This window comes from Mobula hypostoma, chromosome 23 (genome assembly GCF_963921235.1).
Source record: "Mobula hypostoma chromosome 23, sMobHyp1.1, whole genome shotgun sequence".
Lineage (NCBI taxonomy): Eukaryota > Metazoa > Chordata > Chondrichthyes > Myliobatiformes > Myliobatidae > Mobula > Mobula hypostoma.
The window spans coordinates 4,920,892-4,939,952 of NC_086119.1; the positions used below are offsets into that span (position 1 = coordinate 4,920,892).

Genomic DNA, 19,061 nt, shown 5'->3' on the forward strand with positions numbered 1-19,061 from the left:
ATCACAGTTTTAAACCTCCACACTGCAAGTCCTTTCTCATCACCAAGTAAGTGTTAGTGATACATCATGGAGATTTGCTTTTCCAATTATGTCCCACTCTGTATTCAAAGTTGGGAACTCTGTAATCACATAACCAGAAGGAGGTCATGGTAAGCCACTTCTGTAGAAAAATTTGCCAAGAACAATCATGGGCAAAGAACAACCATGGTCACCTACATCATACGACACGGCACATAACGAACAAACAAATCACATAACCACTGATGTGCTTTATGACATGATTCTTCAGGTCTAGTTGCTGCGTTAATTACCATTAAGAAAATGATCCCAGATTTGCATTATAAGATATTTGGCATTTCTGTAATAATGAACAGAATTAAGACTGCTGGAACATAGAGCATCTCACAGGGTCTTGTATCAGCTATTCAGCTTGTGAATTTTTCTTAAATAAGTGGGCTGCCAGTATTTAATGCAATAAGAAATGTATTTCTGCTGTTCCTCTGATAGATCCTTTCAACAAAAACTAGGCTGCAGTATTTTGGTGTTGATTTAGTGCTGGGGCATCACGATAGCATCAAAGTTATTGCCATGCTTTATCACAGCAGTGCTGTGACAATCAACCTTCAATTCTGTCACTGTCAGTGAGGAGTTTGTAAGTTCTCCCCATGACCACATGGGTTTCCTCCAGGTGCTCTGGTTTCCTCCCACATTTCAAAAGGCTTAGGGTCAGAGTTAGAGTTGTGAACTTGCTATTTTGGTGTTGGAAGCATAGTGACATTTGCGGTCTGCCCTTAGTACATTCTTGGACTGTGTCGGTCGTTGGCACAAACGGTGCATTTCACTACATGTTTCAATGTACATGTGACAAATAACACTAATCTTTTATTTCTGTTCTGGTATTTGAAAACTTCATTTTGAATTTTAACAGGCTTTGTTTACAGGATCTGGACAATGATGGCATTTATTCTCCTAAAATCCCCCTGCTTAAGCTGTAGTCCTACATTTCATATAATCATTTTAAAGTTTCAATTATAGAATTTGGAAGATGTTTTCCTTTACCGTTAACAATATGTGCAAATTATCACTGTGCGATGGTGCGCGGGTGTCCATCTATTCACCCAAAATTTTGCTTCTACTCTCCTGTGGAAGCAAGTGTTTACACAGAGAATTGAAGTACTGCTTTTGTTTGTTAGCTAGCCATGATTTGCAAACCTTTTTTTTAAAGGTGCTTTAGTGAAGTGAGTTTGGAAGTTCAAATTCTTATAATTCAGCCAGATGTCGTGCCTCATGAGCCTGATTGAATTCTTTGAGGATGTAACAAAACATATTGATGAAGGTAGAGCAGTGGATCTAGTGTATATGGATTTCAATAAGGCATTTGATAAGGTTCCACGTGCAAGGCTCCTTCAGAAAGTAAGGAGGCATGGGATCCAAGCAGATCTTGCTTTGTGGATCCAGAATTGGCTTGCCCACAGAAGGCAAAGGGTGGTTGTAGATGGTCTGTATTCTGTAAGGAGGTCGGTGACTAGTGGTGTTCCGCAGGGATCTGTTCTGGGACCCTTCTTCTTTGTGATTTTTATAAATGACCTGGATAAAGAAGTAGAAGGGTGGGTTAGTAAGTTTGCTGATGACACAAAGTTTGGATGTTTTATGGATAGTGTGGAGGGCTGTCAGAGGTTACAGCGGGACATGGATAGGATGCAGAACTGGGCTGAGAAGTGGCAGATGGACTTCAACCCAGATAAGTGTGAAGTGGTTCATTTTGGTAGCTCAAATTTGAAGACAGAATGTAATATTAATGGTAAGACTTTTGGATCAGTGAGATCTTGGGGTCCGTGTCCATAGGACACTCAAAGCTGCTGCGCAGGTTGGACAGTGTTGTTAAGCAGGCATATGGTATGTTAGCATTCATCAACCGTGGGATTGAGTTCAAGCTAAATAAGACCTTGGTCAGACCCCACTTGAAGCACCTCACTACAGGAAAGATGTGGATACTATAGACAGAGTGCAGAAGAGATTTACAAGGATGTTGCCTGAATTGGAGGGCGTACCTTATGAGAATAGGTTGGGTGTACTTGGTCTTTTCTCCTTGGAGCGACGGAGGATGAGAGGTGACCTGATAGAGGTGTATAAGATGATGAGGGGCATTACTCGTGTGGATAGCAGAGGCTTTTTCCCAGGGCTGGAAAAGCTAACACGAGGGGGGCATAGGTATGGAAATAGGTACCGAGGGGATGTCAGGAGTAAGTTTTTCCACACGGAGAGTGGTAGGTGCATGGTATGCACTGCTGTCAGCGTGGTGGAAGTGGATACAATAGGGTCTTTTAAGAGACTCTTAGATAGGTACATGGAGCTTAGAAAAATAGAAGGCTTTTCAGTAGGCAGTTTCTAGAGTAGGTTACATGGTTGGCACAACATTGTGGGCCGAAGGGCCTGTAATGTGCTGTAGATTTCAATGTTCGATGTCCCTAACCATACATCTTTGGAATATAGGAGGAAGCTGGAGCACCCACAGGACACCCAGGCATTTGTGGGAGAACAGACAGACATCTTGCAGACAGTGGTGGGATTTGAACCCCTATTGTATAGCTGGTGTTGTAAGGTGTTGCACAAACTGCTGTGCTACCGTGCTGCTGAGATATACCATACCGTGGGCCAATACCGTGACACAAAGCTGGGTAGCAGTGTAAAATATGAGGAGGATGTTATGAGAATGCAGGGTGACTTGGACAGGCTGGGTAAGGTGGCAGATGCAGTTTAATGTGGATAAATGTGAGGTTATCCACTTTGGTGGTAAGAACGGGAAGGCAGATTATTATCTAAATGGAGTCAAGTTAGGAAAAGGGGAAGCACAACGAGATCTGGGTGTTCTTGTACATCAGTCACTGAAAGCAAGCATGCAAGTACAGCAGGCAGTGAAAAAAGCTAATGGCATGCTGGCCTTCATAACAAGGGGAATTGAGTATAAGAGCAAAGAGGTCCTTCTGCAGTTGTACAGGGCCCTGGTGAGACCACACCTGGAGTACTGTGTACAGTTTTGGTCTCCAAATTTGAGGAAGGACATTCTTGCTATTGAGGGAGTGCAGCGTAGGTTCACAAGGTTAATTCCCGGGATGGCGGGACTGTCATATGTTGAAAGATTGGAGCGACTGGGCTTGTATACTCTGGAATTTAGAAGGCTGAGAGGAGATCTTATTGAAACATAAAAGATTATTAAGGGATTGGACACGCTGCTGGCAGGAAGCATGTTCCCGCTGATGGGTGAGTCCAGAACCAGAGGCCACAGTTTAAGAATAAGGGGTAGGCCATTTAGAACGGAGTTGAGGAAAAACTTTTTCACCCAGAGAGTGGTGGATATGTGGAATGCTCTGCCCCAGAAGGCTGTGGAGGCCAAGTCTCTGGATGCTTTCAAAAAAGAGATGGATAGAGCTCTTAAAGATAGCGGAATCAAAGGTTATGGGGATAAGGCAGGAACTGGATACTGATTGTGGATGATCAGCCATGATCACAGTGAATGGTGGTGCTGGCTCAAAGAGCCGAATGGCCTACTCCTGCACCTATTGTCTATTGTCGATAATATATCTCAACCACTTTGCAGGTGTTCTATATATTTAGCAGGAAGGAAATGAATCAGATTTTTTAAAAAGCTGACTGGACAGATGTATCTAAAAGCTCCCAGTGAGTTCAAAACTGTACAGGATAAGGACTATTGTCCATCAAAATTCCCAGGTCCATTGAATCATCTGATTTACACATTCTTGGATTAAGAAGCTACACAGCTTTCTTGCTCCTAATCTCTTGGCACTTGACTTTGGTACTGCTGTCTGTTTTAACATAACGTAGTGGTTAGCACATTGCTTTATAGTACCAGCAACCTGGGTCCAATTCCCGTTGCTGTCCATAGGGAGTTTTACGTTCTCCCCATGACCGTGTGGGTTTCCTCTCTCTGTCTCACCAGAGACTGGTCATTGTAATTTGTCCAGTGATTGTGTTAAATTGGGGTTTGCTGGGTGGCGGGGCTTGGCTCAGAGAGCCTGAAGGGCCTATCCCGTGATTAGCCTAGGGTTAACTTGGGGGTTTCTGGGCAGCCGGGCTTGAAGGACATGTCCCACACTGTATCTCAATAGATAAATAAAATAAACTCCCGAATGGATTCCTTCCTGGTGCCAGCATTCAGAATGAATAAAGGTGTTTATAGACACTTATTATCAGCCTGTGGTTTTTTGAAGAAATGTTCTTAAATAGTTTTCATTATTAATTAAATTATATTTTATAGAAATTAGTTTTATTTGCACAGGTGCATTGATCTGTACAGTGAAATGTGTCATTTGCATCAAATCAAATCAGTGAGGATGTGCTGGGGGCACCAACACAACATGCCCACAACTTGCTAGCCACAAATTACTAGCCCACAATTCACAAAGCCTAAGCAAGGTCTTTGGAATGTGGGAGGAAACCGGCGCATCCGGAGAAAACCCATACAGTCACAGGGAGAATGTGCAGACTCCCTAAAGGCAGCCCATTGGGCCAGCTTAGGTCTTCCCAACATCGTGAGGGATATCTGTTGTTGACAAATAGTTCTGTTCTGACTTGGTTTCCAAATTAGGCTGCCTTTATCAGTTACTGATTCGGTGCATGTCAGTTTCCAGATGTGCAGTCATCTGGCCATTGTCACCACTTTAATGTTGTATGTGATGTTTTAAATCAGTAGATATGAATAGAGTTATAAAGCATGGAAATGGGACATTTGGCCCACCACATCCATAATAACATGCAAATCACTTGAACTAATATGGATTACATTCCAGTGAAAATTGGCTCAGTCTTGTAGGCAACAGATAGTTTGTGCATGAATATCGAACAGAACTGGCCATTTGGCTCACAACGTGATGACTCTAACCTACCCCCAGAACAATCTAACCCTTCTAACAATCTAACTCCCACATAGTTTTCCATTTTTCTTACATCCGTGTACTAAGAGTTTCTCTTAAATACCCCTAATGTTTCTGCCTCTACCACCACCCCAGCAGTGCGTTCCACACACTCCGTAATACTATAAGACGTAGGGGAATTAGGCCAATTGGCCCACTGAGTCTGCTCCACCATTCCGTCATGGCTGATTTATTATCCCTCTCAGCCCCTTTCTCCTGCCTTCTTCCCTGTAACCTACAATACCCTTATTAATCAAGAACCTATCAACCTCCGCTTTAAATATACCAGTGACTTGTCTCCACAGCAATGGTCTGTGGCAATGAATTCCGTAGATTCACCACCCTCTGGCTAAAGAAATTCCTCCTCATCTCTGCTCTAAAGGGATCTCCTTATATTCTGATGCTGTGCCCTCTGGTCCTGGACTCCCCCACTATACAATGCCCCATAATTACTTTATACTTTATTGTCACCAAACAATTGATTCTAGAACGTACAATCATCACAGCGATATTTGATTCTGTGCTTCCCACTCCCTGGAGTACAAATCGATAGTAAATATTAAAAATTTAAATTATAAATCATAAATAGAAAATGGAAAGTAAGGTAGTGCAAAAAAACCGAGAGGCAGGTCTGGATATTTGGAGGGTACAGCCCAGATCCGGGTCGGGATCTGTTCAGCAGTCTTATCATAGTTGGAAAGAAGCTGTTCCCAAATCTGGCCGTACAAGTCTTCAAGCTCCTGAGCCTTCTCCCGGAGGGAAGAGGGACGAAAAGTGTGTTAGCTGGGTGGGTTGTGTCCTTGATTAATTGGGTTTGTCAGGGGTTGCTGGGGCAGCATCACTCGAAGGACTGGAAGGGACTACACTGCTGTATCGCTAAATAAATAAATCCTCTCCACTCACTCTGTGTATAAAAGAAACCCATATCTGACATTCTCTCTCTCCCCCCCCCCCCCATACTTTCCTCCAATCACCTGAAAGTTATGCTCTGAAAACGGTAATGATACGAGATAGCTGAGAAAAGCTTGGAAGCATGGTGATATATGCAGTGATCACTTTTCAACTGAATATCAATCTCGTCTATCATTAAGTTAAAGGGAGCATCTCTTTCACTGAATGCAATTTCTCTGCTAAACTTAAATCTAATCATCCATAATTGCCAAATGCTAAGTAGTGAAGAACAGTGTGGACAAAAATAAATGGATTAGTCTCTGCATCTGGAATTATCCTTGGCTTAGAGCTCTTAACTGTGCCGTTGAGCTAAATATCCATAAAGACTCCACGACACTAACTGAGGTGAAAACCTGTGATAGTATGACCCCAAAATAGTCAAAGTCAGGGAGTGAGTTGGATTATTCTGCATTTTCTGTAGTCGTGTGTGATCCCTTCCTCTTGATCTTGCTATCTGCTGTGAGTCTCCATTATTCGAGTTGAAATAAGACCACAGACATAGGAACAGAATTTGGCTATTTGGCCCATAAGAGTCTACTCCACCATTTCATCATGGCTGATTTATCAACCCTCTCAACTCCATTCTCCTACCTTCTACTAGTAACCTTTGAAACCCTAACTAACCTCCACTTTAAAATTTTCCAATGTATTGGCCTCAGCTGCCTGTAGCAATGAATTCCACAGATTCACACCCTCTGGCTAAAGAAATTCCTCCTCATCTCTGTTCTGAAAAGACGTCCTTCTATTCTGAGGCTGTGTCCTCTGGTCCTTGATACTCCCGCTATTGGAAATATGCTCTCCACATCTACTCTTTCTAGTCCTTTTAATATTCAATAGGATTCAATGAGATTCCTTCCTTCTCTCTCTCCCCCCCCCACCATTTTTCTCATCTCCACTGATTACAGGCCCTGAGCCATCAAATGCTCTTCATACATTACCCTTTTATGCTCAAGATAATTCTTGTGAACCTCCTTGACCCTCTCCAATGCCAGCACATTTTTTCTTAGATAAGGAGCCCAAACTGCTCACAATACTCCAAATGTCCATGGGGGGAGGTGGTTTTGGGGTTCTTGCATCTTTTTTCTGTCTTTCATTCTTTGGGTTTGTTCCCCTTCTGTTTCGAGGATGTCTGTAGAGAATAAGAATTTCGGGTTATATATTGTTTACACTCTCTGGTATTAAATGGAACTATTGACTACTAAAACGTAGTCTGAACAATGCCTTATAAATTCTCAGCATTACATCCTTGCTTCTAATGTTTCTAATTGAAATGTGCAGGTTCTCCACTTTCTGCTATTATTCGTGGGTTTTGTTCATTCGCTATTGTGGTTCAGATTTGCTGGTGGTTTGTCGTCATCTCACTCTGGCTCTCTGCCTGTTACAGATGAAATGGGCTCTTTACTGGGATAAATTACAGTAATGGAGACAGACCGGACTGGCAGGGGCTGTTTTCCCTGAAGCAAAGGAGGCTGAGGGATGATATTATAAAGGTTAATAAAATCATTAAGGGCATAATTAGTTTTATAATCTTCTATCTTTATTTGTCATATGTATATCGAAACATACAGTGAAATGCATCATTTGCATCAGCGACCAACACAGTCCGAGGACATGCTGGGCTCAGCCTTCAAGTGTCGCCGTGCTTCCAGTGGCAACATACCATGCCCACAACTTACCAGCCCTTACCTGTATGTCATTGGAATGTGGTAGGGAACCAGAGGACGGGGAGAATATCCAAACTTGTGACAGACAGTGGTGGTGGTAATTGAATAGTGATCACTGGCACAGTGTTAACAGCTACACTACCATGCCACCCCATAGGTAAGGCAGACAATCGCAGCGTCTCTCCTGGAGCAGCAGACTCTAAAAGTAGGGGGCATAGATTTAAGGTGAGAGGGGAAAAATGTAAAGGGGACTGAAGGAGTAACTTTTCCCACAGAAGGTGGTGGGTGTAAGAGGTGACAGATGTAGAGGTGAGTACAGCTACAATACTTAAATGGCATTTTTGGGCAGATGAATGGGTAGGTTCATCGACTAGTCTGGGTGTCAATCGGAAGTCCGGGAAGAGGCCTGTTCTGGAATTGGAGGATTGTCTGTGTGGATGGGAAGGAGGAAAGGGGCTTGATTTGCTGTTTTTCGTGTTCTGTGTTGTTCTGCCTCACATTGTGGGCACGTTATGTTGGCGCCAGAATGTGTGATGACATTTGTGGGCTACCTCCAGCACATCCCTGGGTCTGTTGGTCGTTAACACACACACAATGCATTTCACTATGCTTTGATGTACATGTGATAAATAAATCTGAATCTGATGTAAAGGTTGAGGGTTTTTGGCCAAATACAGGCATCTTGTCCCCAGAAATCCTTTTGGGGAGGAAATCGGAAACTTAGCAGGCCTGCATGTCACTCCAGTATTATTAACATAGATATTGCTTGTATGCCTTCTCAGTTTGGGAGCAATTAGGGATGGTTAATAAATGCCATATTTTGTTTGTTACATCCATATCCATGATGTGAGTAATAAAATAAAAATATCTTCAACAAAAAATGCACAGGATAACTTGGCAGGATGGGCGGTGAGTGCACAAATTCTTGGCCACATTTCTTTTCTAGGACATATATGGCTTCTCACTGAATCATTGTGTGTTATATGTTATCTGCACAGTTTTTATTTCTTGCCAGCGTCGTTTCTCAAAGTGAAGCCAGCTGCTTTGTTGTTTTACTTATGCACAGTTTACAGAACTCCCAGAAACCGAGGCCAAGATTGTCCAGCATCGCTCTCCTTGGGGTAGGCCAGAGGTTCTGAGATTGAGAGTTTTCTTGTCTTCAGTCCAGGTTTCCAGGAAAGCAGACACGCCATCCAACTCTTGGATAGAATTTGGTGTTTTGCCAGCATGCAAGCAGCACTTTATTTCAAAGCAAATAACCTTTTGGGAATAGAAGCACTTTGCAGCTGTGACATATTTATGCATGGTGGTTTAATACTGATTTTATAAAATGTCTGCTTAAGTATTTGGAATTGGCCAAACAAGAGTGTATAAATCATGCATGCGGAAGTCTGGTATACCTAATTCCTTACATTACAGGTTATTGATCCCTATGTGGAACTTCAATGGATTTAATAGCAGATGTAGGCAGCAGAAGGCAAACCTCACTTCCTATAGGGCAATGTTAAAGTGCTGTTACAGTTCATCGAGGGTTAATTCACTTTGAACACCTGTTGAAAAACTATGAATTGATTTTCTTGCTGTCTCTGGGAGTTGGATTTCTTGTGGTTTGATCTGACGATTGCTTTGACTGAATGTATGCTGTACCACCTCCTCCCCTCCCGCTCCCTGCCAACGCTCCATGCTGCGTAGACTACCTCTGGAGATCATGACTGTCGTCTGTCAGTGTGAGGATATAGAAACCATTGAGGGGGTCCCTGTATATGTTACAGGGGTTGCACAGGTAACTGGTTCTTAACCGTGCTCTATTTTCTCGACTCGTTTTCTTTCCCCTCTGACTCCTCATCCACCCTCCTTCCCCTTCCGGTGCTTCCCCACCCCTCCCAGCAGCAACTGAATATTGAGCTCTGCTGTGGCACCCTCACCGCTTTATCGAAGTGGCATGGCCTGTGGCACTGTAGGTATCGCACAAAGGAAGCGGATTAAACCCAGCGAAGAGGCAATGGGCAAGCAAGAGGTGGATTAAAAATACAGACTAAAAATTATCTAATAGTGAGTGTGCGTTGAGTGCACACATCTGAAGGCCAAGAATGCCTCATGCCCCTTCTGAACAAACTATTGATTACAACTTGCAATTTTCTAATGGACTGTTGGAGTTTCACCAACATTCATTAGGTCTACCAGTTAAAACATTTATTCACTGGGACAACAAACATAATTCTGTTCTGGAGGGAAGTTGCACCCTCCTGCGCTAAATTATAGGGATTGACTGGGCGTTAAGAATTATTGCTCATCCTGAATAATGACCCATGTTGCTCAATGTAATGGCTGATTCTTTATAAAAGTTCACCGAATAACACAGTTGACTTAGCATCTCAAGGAGTTATAACTGATTGAAGTCACCTACACTGTGAAGATTTCAGGACAGCCTCTTTGCACCAATCTAATGGTTTTTACTTTATCAGTTATTTTGTACAGCTTGGGGTTTACTCTGTACAGATTGGGGTTTAAAGAAAAAAAATGGGATTGCAAGAAAAGAGAAGTGAGGCTTGAGGCCTGTCATGTGACCTGGAATTTGCGAGTGTTTTACGTTTTTCACAGGATTTCCCTTGAGATTATGACGCTTCAGCCCAAGTGTGAGGATGTAGAGACCGCAGAGGGGGTAGCACTAACTGTCACAGGGGTCGCTCAGGTAAATAACCCCACCATCCCAAAAACATTTGATTTCTAAAAGAAAAAGAACTCTTTGCAACCTAAGTCTGTCAATAGGCATAATTAAAGCTTACTAATGCTTTTGCTTAATTTAACAAAACAGTAGGAGGTCACAAATCTGTAATTTTTTATATGAATAATGTTCAAGGGTGGAAAATGTGTTCTAGCAGGGCCTGACTGTGCTAACATTCAGGCTCGAGGCTACTTACTCATAGCTCATTGTGTCGTGTATTGGAATATCATGTTTCTCAGGATGAGCTGTGCAGTGTGTTGTACCACTGTGAATCCCAAACACTCAGCAACAAAATTGTATGTGGATGAAACATTCACGCACGATCTGAGGTAAAACGTAAAACTTTGCTTATGTTTTCCACCTTTGAATGTTGGTGGTGAGCTGATTGTTCACTTTGGAACCATGGGAACATTTTTCTCTAATATTTGGTTAACTTTGCAGGTTCTAGTTATTTTCTTTGTTGCTGACATGTGTTTCTATTCTGCCTCACCTGGTTTAATGGAACTGCATGACCTTACAATGAATGGCATTCTCCCTGGTTTGAGCCCATACATTGTGGGAAGTCGCAAGCATCCTAAATTGTCTCAGTGTCTCGTATTGGGGCATAAGCTTTTTTTTTCTGGTACTACACGTGCCTGCATGCACCATAGCTACCTGTGGTTTTCACCAGGCCACACACTTCTGGCAACAAGTGTGCAATATTGCGGGAATGTATAACTAATAAGCACCAGTGACTTCTGTTTTTAATTGTAGACAGGTTCGTTGGACTTGAAAATGGAGATATTACCAAAATCTGGTGGTTATTCTGAATTAGAAAACATTGCTCAGACTGTAGCAAGTGTATTGTGTTCAGCAGAGTAGCTTCTGAATATAAAGTGACAATGTATTGACTGTTTTTTAACCAACAGTTACATCCAGCTATATCACCATTTGATTGTCAATTTCACAAATTAATTAATTGGCTCTGTAAATAATAACTCTTAAATTTTAATAATTGAATGTAAATTGAGGCTTTTTATTAAGTGTGAGGATGCAGAGATCAAGAGAAGGGTTGCTCACATAAATGGCCCCACAATCCCAAAAGTAAACATTGCCGTTTTTGTTCTGGGGATTAGATTTGTTTTTTTGCAGTGCTGTGAACATAATCTGTTAGTTATATCACAGAACCCTTCCGACAATGAAATTTAATTTCCTGCAGCAAGACTCATCAGATCAGCAACTGTTTGAGACAGACTGAGAAAGCAGAGATAGAACAGTAACCTTCTACACCAGGTAAGCTGCATAGGAAGACACTAATTACCTGAAGAATTGAATAGGGGAACAAAATCTTGAATGAAGCGTCATGACCAAACAAAATATGGGAGAATTTATTGCGGTGACAAACTTCGAAAGGAAATGAAGGTTGGATAATGAGAAATGAATGTTCAGATTTTCACTGGTAATTTCAAGATGGTTGGATTATATTTCTTTTGATGTCTGATTTCCAGTGTAAGCTGCAGAGAAATCTCCCAAGTAGAGTGTTTATTTGTCTGGTATGCATGCAGGTTCTCTACAGGCCACTGTAGACATTCTTTCCCAAGAACTCTTCATAACTTGAATGAGACACTTGGCAGAATTGTGGCTGCATGTCAGTATATTTAGATAAAAATATTGACTAACCAAAGGCAACGTGTAGTGAGACCAGGGCATTTAACTCAACCATCCAGATATTGCCACAATCCAAGTTTGCACGTGGCAGAAGATACTTGCAGCCCTACATGAAATAGCAAATCTATCCGTTCAGTCTCTTGAACAGTCATTCATATTAGTGGCTGTACCTAAGTCAGGAGTTCATAAGCTGGAAAGGACCTGATATGTAAGAAACAGCAGCAGGAATAGCTCTGTGGCTGCTCAAACCTGCTCCAATATTCAATAAGACAAAGTCTACATACTGGCTGAAAAAAGCTCTCTAAGATATATTAAACATTTCCTGATCCACTTCCCCAAGCCTTTTACAGTAAATGTTGGAGCCAGTTGAAATCCTTACAACTATAACCCTATTACTCTTGTGTCACACTTCTCATCTACCTAGCTTATGTTGTTAGGAGACCTGTGGTAAACACTCAACAAAGTGATCACTTCCACCCACCCCTTCCCCGGTTGCATCTATGAGGCCTCATTTGAGGATCTCCCCCCTTGTTACTATGGTTTGAAGTCCCTTAATTAAACTTAATTGCCTCATGATTTTCTTAATATTAGCATAGCATTTAGCACAACACTTTACAGCAGCCAGCTGTAAGATTGGGGTTTGATTCCTGCCATCGTCTGTGAGGAGTTTGTACATTCTCATCCATGACAGAGTGTTTCCTCTGGCTGCTCTGGTTTTCGCTCACATTCTAAAGATGTACCGTTAGGGTCAGTGAGTTTTGGGCATGGCATGTTGGCACTGTGAGCGCAGTGACACCAGCGGGCTGCCCAGTACAGTGCGTGCTGGTTTGATTTGACGCAAAATGACACTTTTCAGAGTGTTTCAATGTACATGTAACCAATAAAGCTAATCTTTAATCTTAGTAATGGATTCTAGCTGTCCCTCAATGGTGAATATTAAGCTGGCAGATGTAACTGATCTTTAGACCCCTGCTTTCTGTCATCCCTCTCTTCGATGATAGCGTACTTGCAGTTTTCTGATACTCTGGGGCCTTTAGTTGGTTACACCCACTGCATCCACTGTCCCTTCACTCATTTCCTTAAAAAGCCTGTGATGCAGGGTATTTGACCCATAAGTTACAAAGGTATCTTCTCTTCCAATGGAGATTATTTTAGCTGCAACATTCCCATTGAACCGTGATCATTTGCTATCATAGTTTCTTCAAAAATTAAAATTGATCCAAATAAAATCTACCATTTTTTCCTCATTATTAATCCTTAATCTTGTCCTCTGTGAGACCAATGCTTGTTTTAGCTACTTTTCTAAACTACCTATAGAAATTCTTATTTTCTGCTATTTGCTGATTTACTCTCATTCTGTCTTTTCCCTCTTTATATTTTTTTCCATCACAGTTTACTACTATCTAAACATTTCACAATCTTTTGATCTATTGCTAACCTTTACTAGGGTTAGCATTATATCTTATTGATATAATACCATCCTTAACTTTGTTAGGTAACAACAAAGTGCATTTCTTCCTCTTGAGGCTTTTAGTTATTCTTGTCTGTTCCTTTTGAGTTTCATTACATATCTCTTTCAGGATCTGCTCATGTCCCTTCTTACCTGTTGACTATTTTCCCAGTCCACTTTAACCACCTCTGTCCTAGTTACATTGCAGATTCCTTTAAGTAAGTTCAGGACACTAACTTCAGATCCAAGTTTCTCATGTTCAAAATGAATTATAATTTTCCAAGGTCTGATCATACTTTCCAAAGAGACCCTTTACTGTGAGAGCATTAATTATCCCTGATCTATTACACAGCGCCAGAGCCAGAATGGCCTGCGGCCTGGTTAGTTCCTGAATGTGGATGCCTCTCCTGTCCCTCACCATCCAGAGCAACGAACCATGTTTGAATCTGGAGTTTGATGCCATCTGGCATTTGGTACAGAGATCCTAAACACTTATGATTGTAGGGAATAGGCTTGGGGAGTGGGTAACAGAAAACCTCCAAAGGCATCAGCAATGGCATTAAAGCTGCGGAGAGACATAATGTCAACCGTCCCATTGAAAAACAATTCCTAGTGTGGGTTTCAACTTGTATATAAACCTGCTCATGTTTCTATCCTACTGATATTCAATGATTTCTATACTCCTGACTGCCCCCCCCCCGCCAAAACAGGGCACCACAGTAACATAGCGGTTAACACAACGCTATTGCAGCTCAGCAGGTTCAGTTCCAATGCCATCTGTAAGGAGTTCCTACATTCTCCCTGTGACCACATGTGTTTCCTCCAGGAGCTCCAGGTCCCTACCACAGTCCAAAGACTTGCTGGTTAGTAGGTTAATTGGTCATTGTAAATTGTCCTGTGATTAGGCTAGGGTTAAATTAGTGGGCTGCTGGGTGGTGCGGTTTGTTGGGCCAGAAGGCCCTGTTCTGCATTGTATCTCTAAAATAAATACATAAACATTCCTGATCCTGACTTAACCTTCAGTATGCAGATCTGTGAATAGTAAGCCAGCAGATAATGAGGACTTACTGTGTGTACAGGGTTATTTCTGGAGTCTAAATATCTAAAATAGTGCAATGTATTAGCATTTAATTTTAACAAGATTCACTAGTTCAGGGTCATACAGAATATCATTCACAGCTTAATTGTTATCATTCTCGTTTTCTAAATCTCTAATTGTATGTTAGGGCCCCATTAGAGAGACTTGAGTCCGTAATCCACACAGGGTTATAATACTGAGTCTCCTGGGTCAAAGGTTACTTCCTTTGTCACTTCCTCCCTGTTCAGAAGAGCTGATGATTTGGAGAGACCTTGGCTGTCTCAAAGACGTGGCTTTATTTCAGAGAAAATCAGAGGAGCTGTGCTCCATTTCTGGGCCAGTAATTACCTCTCTTCCTTACTATAAATACGAGAAATTCTCCAGATGCTGGAAATCCAGACCAACACACAGAATGCTGGAGGAACACAGCAGGTCAGGCAGCATCTATGGAGGGAACAGTTGATGTTTCAGGCTGAGACCCTTCATCAGGACTGGAAAAGAAGGGGGCAGAAGGCAGAATAAGAAAGGAGGAGGAGGAGGACCAGCAGGTGATAGGTGAGACCAGGTGAGGGAGAAGGTGGGGAAGGGGAGATGAAGTCAGAAGCTGGGAGGTGATAAGTGAAAGAGGTAAAAGGCTGAAGGAAGGGTCTGACAGGGGAGGACCATTGAAGAAACAGGAGGAGGCACCAGAGGGAGGTGATGGGCAGGTGAGGAGAAGAGAAAGGGTGAGGGGGGGCCAGGATGGGGAATGGAAAAGAAAGAAGGGGAGGGGGAGAAATGACTGGAAGTTGGTAAGATCAGTATTAATGCTGTCAGGTTGGAGGCCAAACATGGTATGAGGAGTTGCTCCTCCCACTTGAGTTTGGCCTCATCGTGGCATAGACTGGCATGTTGGAATGGGATGTCAAATTTAAATGTGTGGGCATGGGAAATCCTGTCTTTTCAGATGGATGGAGTGAAGCTGCTAAGCAAAGTGGTCCCCCATTTTTTTGTTGGGTCACACTGATTATAGAGGAGACCACACCAGATATAATAGGTGACGCCGACAGACTGAGGTGAAGTGTTGCCTCATCAGGAAGGACTGATCAGGGTCCTGAATGGCGCTGAAGGAGGTGGTGCAAGGACAGGTATTGCATTTATTACACTGGTTGTTAGCATGTTGCTTTGTGCAAGTTAGCTATGGTATTGCCATATATCAAAAATACAGTCCCTACATCACAGCCTAATGAAGGGGCTTGGCCCAAAGTTTTGACTGTTTATTTCCCTGCATAGATGCTGCTTGACTTGATGAGTTCCTCCAGAATTTTAGTGGGTGTTGTTCAAGATTTCCAGCATCTCCAGAATCTCGTGTCTATGTTTTGCTGCCTTGTCTACTGGAGCTTTATTTCTGTGTGATAATTGCACTCTGTGCCAATAAAATAACCTCCAGTGTGATGTAGATTGTTTACATTCACAGGAATTCCCACTGCTCATTGTTCATTGTTCGGCTAAATGACTGTGTACATGGATAATGGAAGAGGAACACATTACACAGTCCCCCTTTGTCAGAGTTAATATCCATTGACAATAAGGCTTTGAGAAACGATGACTATTGTGTGTTTGGATAGAGAAAATCTTTAAATGCAAAGTTCAAAGTAAATATATTATCAAAGAAAGTATATGTCATTTTCTTGTAGGCATTCACAGTAGAACAAAGAAATACAATAGAATCAATGAAAAACTGCACACAAAGACTGACAAACAACCAATCTGCAAAGTAAGGCAAACTGCAAATACAAAATAAAATAGTAATAAATAAATAGTACTGAGAACATGAGTTATAGAGTACTTGAAAGTGAGTCCATAGGTTGTGAAGTCAGTTCAGTGTTGAGGTGAGTGAAGTTATCCTTGCTAGATTTAGGAGCCTGATAACTGTTCCCGAACCGGGTGTGGGACCTAAGGTTCTTGTACCTCAAGGCTCAAAAACTTGACTCTGAATATAAATTATAAAGAGCCTTTTATCAAGAGAGACTCAAAGTTCAAAGTAAATTTTTTATCAAAGCACTATCTGCCACCATATACCATCTTGAGATTCATTTTCTTGCAGGCATTTATAGGAAAATAAAGAAATACAATAGAATTTATGAAAAGCCATGTATAAACTAAAACTGAACTGTGCAAAGGACAAATTGAGCAAATAAGTACACATATATGCATAAATAATACTGAGAGCATGAGTTGTACAATCCTTGAAATTGCATCTGTAAGTTGTGGGGTCCTTAAATCACATGAGAGTTTTTAAATGTAATGCTCTAACGTGTACATTAGTGCAGACTTTGGCCATATTTCTGCACAGAGAATCGGCCACCATAATCTAGATGTTAGCAGATTTGTTATTTCTTTAAGTTTGGTCTCAAGAGTTCCCCTTCAACTGAAAGAAACTGTTCAGCGTGTTGGAACATACAGACCAGTGGGTGCCAGCATTGCTGTCCCAACTAGTGAATGATTCTAGTTCAAGGAATAAAGATGTAAAGGATTTTCTAAACTGGGAGTGAATTCTGAAATCAAAAGTGCAAAGAGACTGAGAGCCCTCTTGCAGGATTCCCTAAAGGTTAACTTGCAGCTTGAGTCGGTAGTAAGGAAAGCAAATACAATGTTAGCATTAGTTTCAAGAGGACTAGAATATAAAAGCAAAGATCTAATGCTGAGGCTTTAGAAGGCATTGGTCAGATTCCCATTGGAATATTTTTGGAGTGAGCAGTTTTGGGCCCCTTATTTAAGAAAGGATACACTGACATGGGAGAGGGCTTCAAAGGTTATGGGAAGAAGGTAGGAGAATGGGGTTGAGAGGAATAATAAATCAGCCATGATGAAATGCCGGAGCAGTCTCAACTGGCCGAATGGCCTAAATCTGCTTTTCAATGATCTCATTTTAAATATATAGTTTAATTTGAATATTTTGTTTCCCTTAAAATCTATATTTTAAGTTAACAGGAAATGATTGTTGACCTTCCATATCCGTAGGTTAGAGGATGAGGAGAGAAGCCACCAAGAAATTTGCACTGTCCCAGAGCTACAGAGTAGATGTGCTGGCAAGAGCATATGGCAATGTCCCATTGTCCAGCTGAGGGCAGCATTGGACTCATCTGTGATAAAGAGTGGAATAACCCTGCTGAGATCCATTGAATAGGCTTGCACATGAAACACGAGTTAAGCAAGATCGAGATAAGAGGGGACAAGCTATGCTCTCAAAATATTTCTATTGAAGGTTCAAGGTATTGCTCACTGAAGAGACACTGTGGTTAGTGACAGAGTCTCAGCTGGTCATTGATAATTTTGGAATTGGGAGAATTTCTCCAATGATGCAATATTGAACATTAGGTTCTAGTTCTCTCATCAACATCAATTGGTTTAGGCAGCTCAGCTTCTATAATACATTAATGCTCAGTGAAGGGTAAATTTACTTTCGAACAGAGTGTTCCACTTGGAATGATTTCCCCCCTCCTTTGGGACCTCAGACTGACTTGTCACCTTGTTAGTAATCCCTTTCTGTCAGGACTTAAATTCTAACAAGATTTCCTGGGCTGAAGTTCCCAGTGTCCCATATTGCCCAGGGAGAGTGACAGATATAATTCTCTTCCAATAACTCCATGTCCCCTGCATCCTTCTCTAAAGTTGGCAGCCATTTCATAGGCAGCAAGTGAATATTTTTTAGTTGTCAAATTTTGTCAGGATTAGGAAGTGTGTTTAACAAGGGGGAAACGTGAGATTTTCTGTGACCATTGCAAAACCTCTATTATTTAAAACAGTAATTGATTTTATGAGTAAGATAACAATTAAGGACATAGAGCAGTACAGTACAGGCCCTTCGGCCCACGATGTTGTGCCAACCTTATACCTACTCCAAGATCAATCTAACCCTCCCCTCCCACATAACCCTCCAGTTTTCTATCAACCATGTGCCTATCTAAGAGTCTCTTTAATCTCTCTAATGTCTCTGCCTCTACCTCCACCTCGGAGTGCATTCCTCACACCCACCTTTCTCTTAAATAGAAACTAACTTTGATATCCTCTCTATACTTTCCTCCAAACACCTTAAAGTTGTATTAGCCATTTCCGCCCCAGGAAAAATCTTATCTTGCCCATGCTCTCCTCTTAGGACATGCTGTCTAATCCAAGCAAAATCTAGGCAAATCTCTGCACCCTCTCTAAAGTTTCCACACTCTTATAATGAGGCAACCGGAAATGAACACAATACTCTCAAGTGTGGTCTAACCAGAGTTTAAGAGCTGCAACATTACCTCGTGGCTCTGTATTTCTACCTTAGTAAATTTCTCCAACTAAAACACATGTCCATAAATGGTATAAGTCACAGAGTTGAATGCAAAAGAACCAATTATGTAGATGTAAGATGGCCTCTTACTGCATTATTTTTAATTGGGTGGGCTATAAAATTAAAATGTAAGTTTGTAGCTAGGCTGAGTGATTTGCCCTACCAAGCCCAAGCTGCTGAGAGTGTCCTCCCTTCACCTTAAACTGGGCCACCTCTGGTGCACAGAACACCCATGGGAAAAGGAAATACATGGCATTGTTAGCTGCAGAGATAATTGATCACTGATTCACACACTAGCACCTG

General features: G+C 41.8%; 1 protein-coding gene across 2 annotated transcripts in view; it reads left to right on the forward strand.

The window, feature by feature from the left end:
* Nucleotides 1-19,061, forward strand: part of LOC134337024 (flotillin-2-like) — a 129,071-nt gene that overhangs the window by 64,357 nt on the left and 45,653 nt on the right. Inside the window, exon 3 of one of the 2 annotated variants that reach the window (XM_063031784.1) lies at nucleotides 9,239-9,329. In XM_063031784.1, coding sequence (XP_062887854.1) covers nucleotides 9,239-9,329 — 91 coding nt within the window. Of the gene's footprint in view, nucleotides 1-9,238; nucleotides 9,330-10,147; nucleotides 10,239-19,061 lie in introns of both variants that reach the window. The other variant, XM_063031783.1, reaches the window with a different exon arrangement.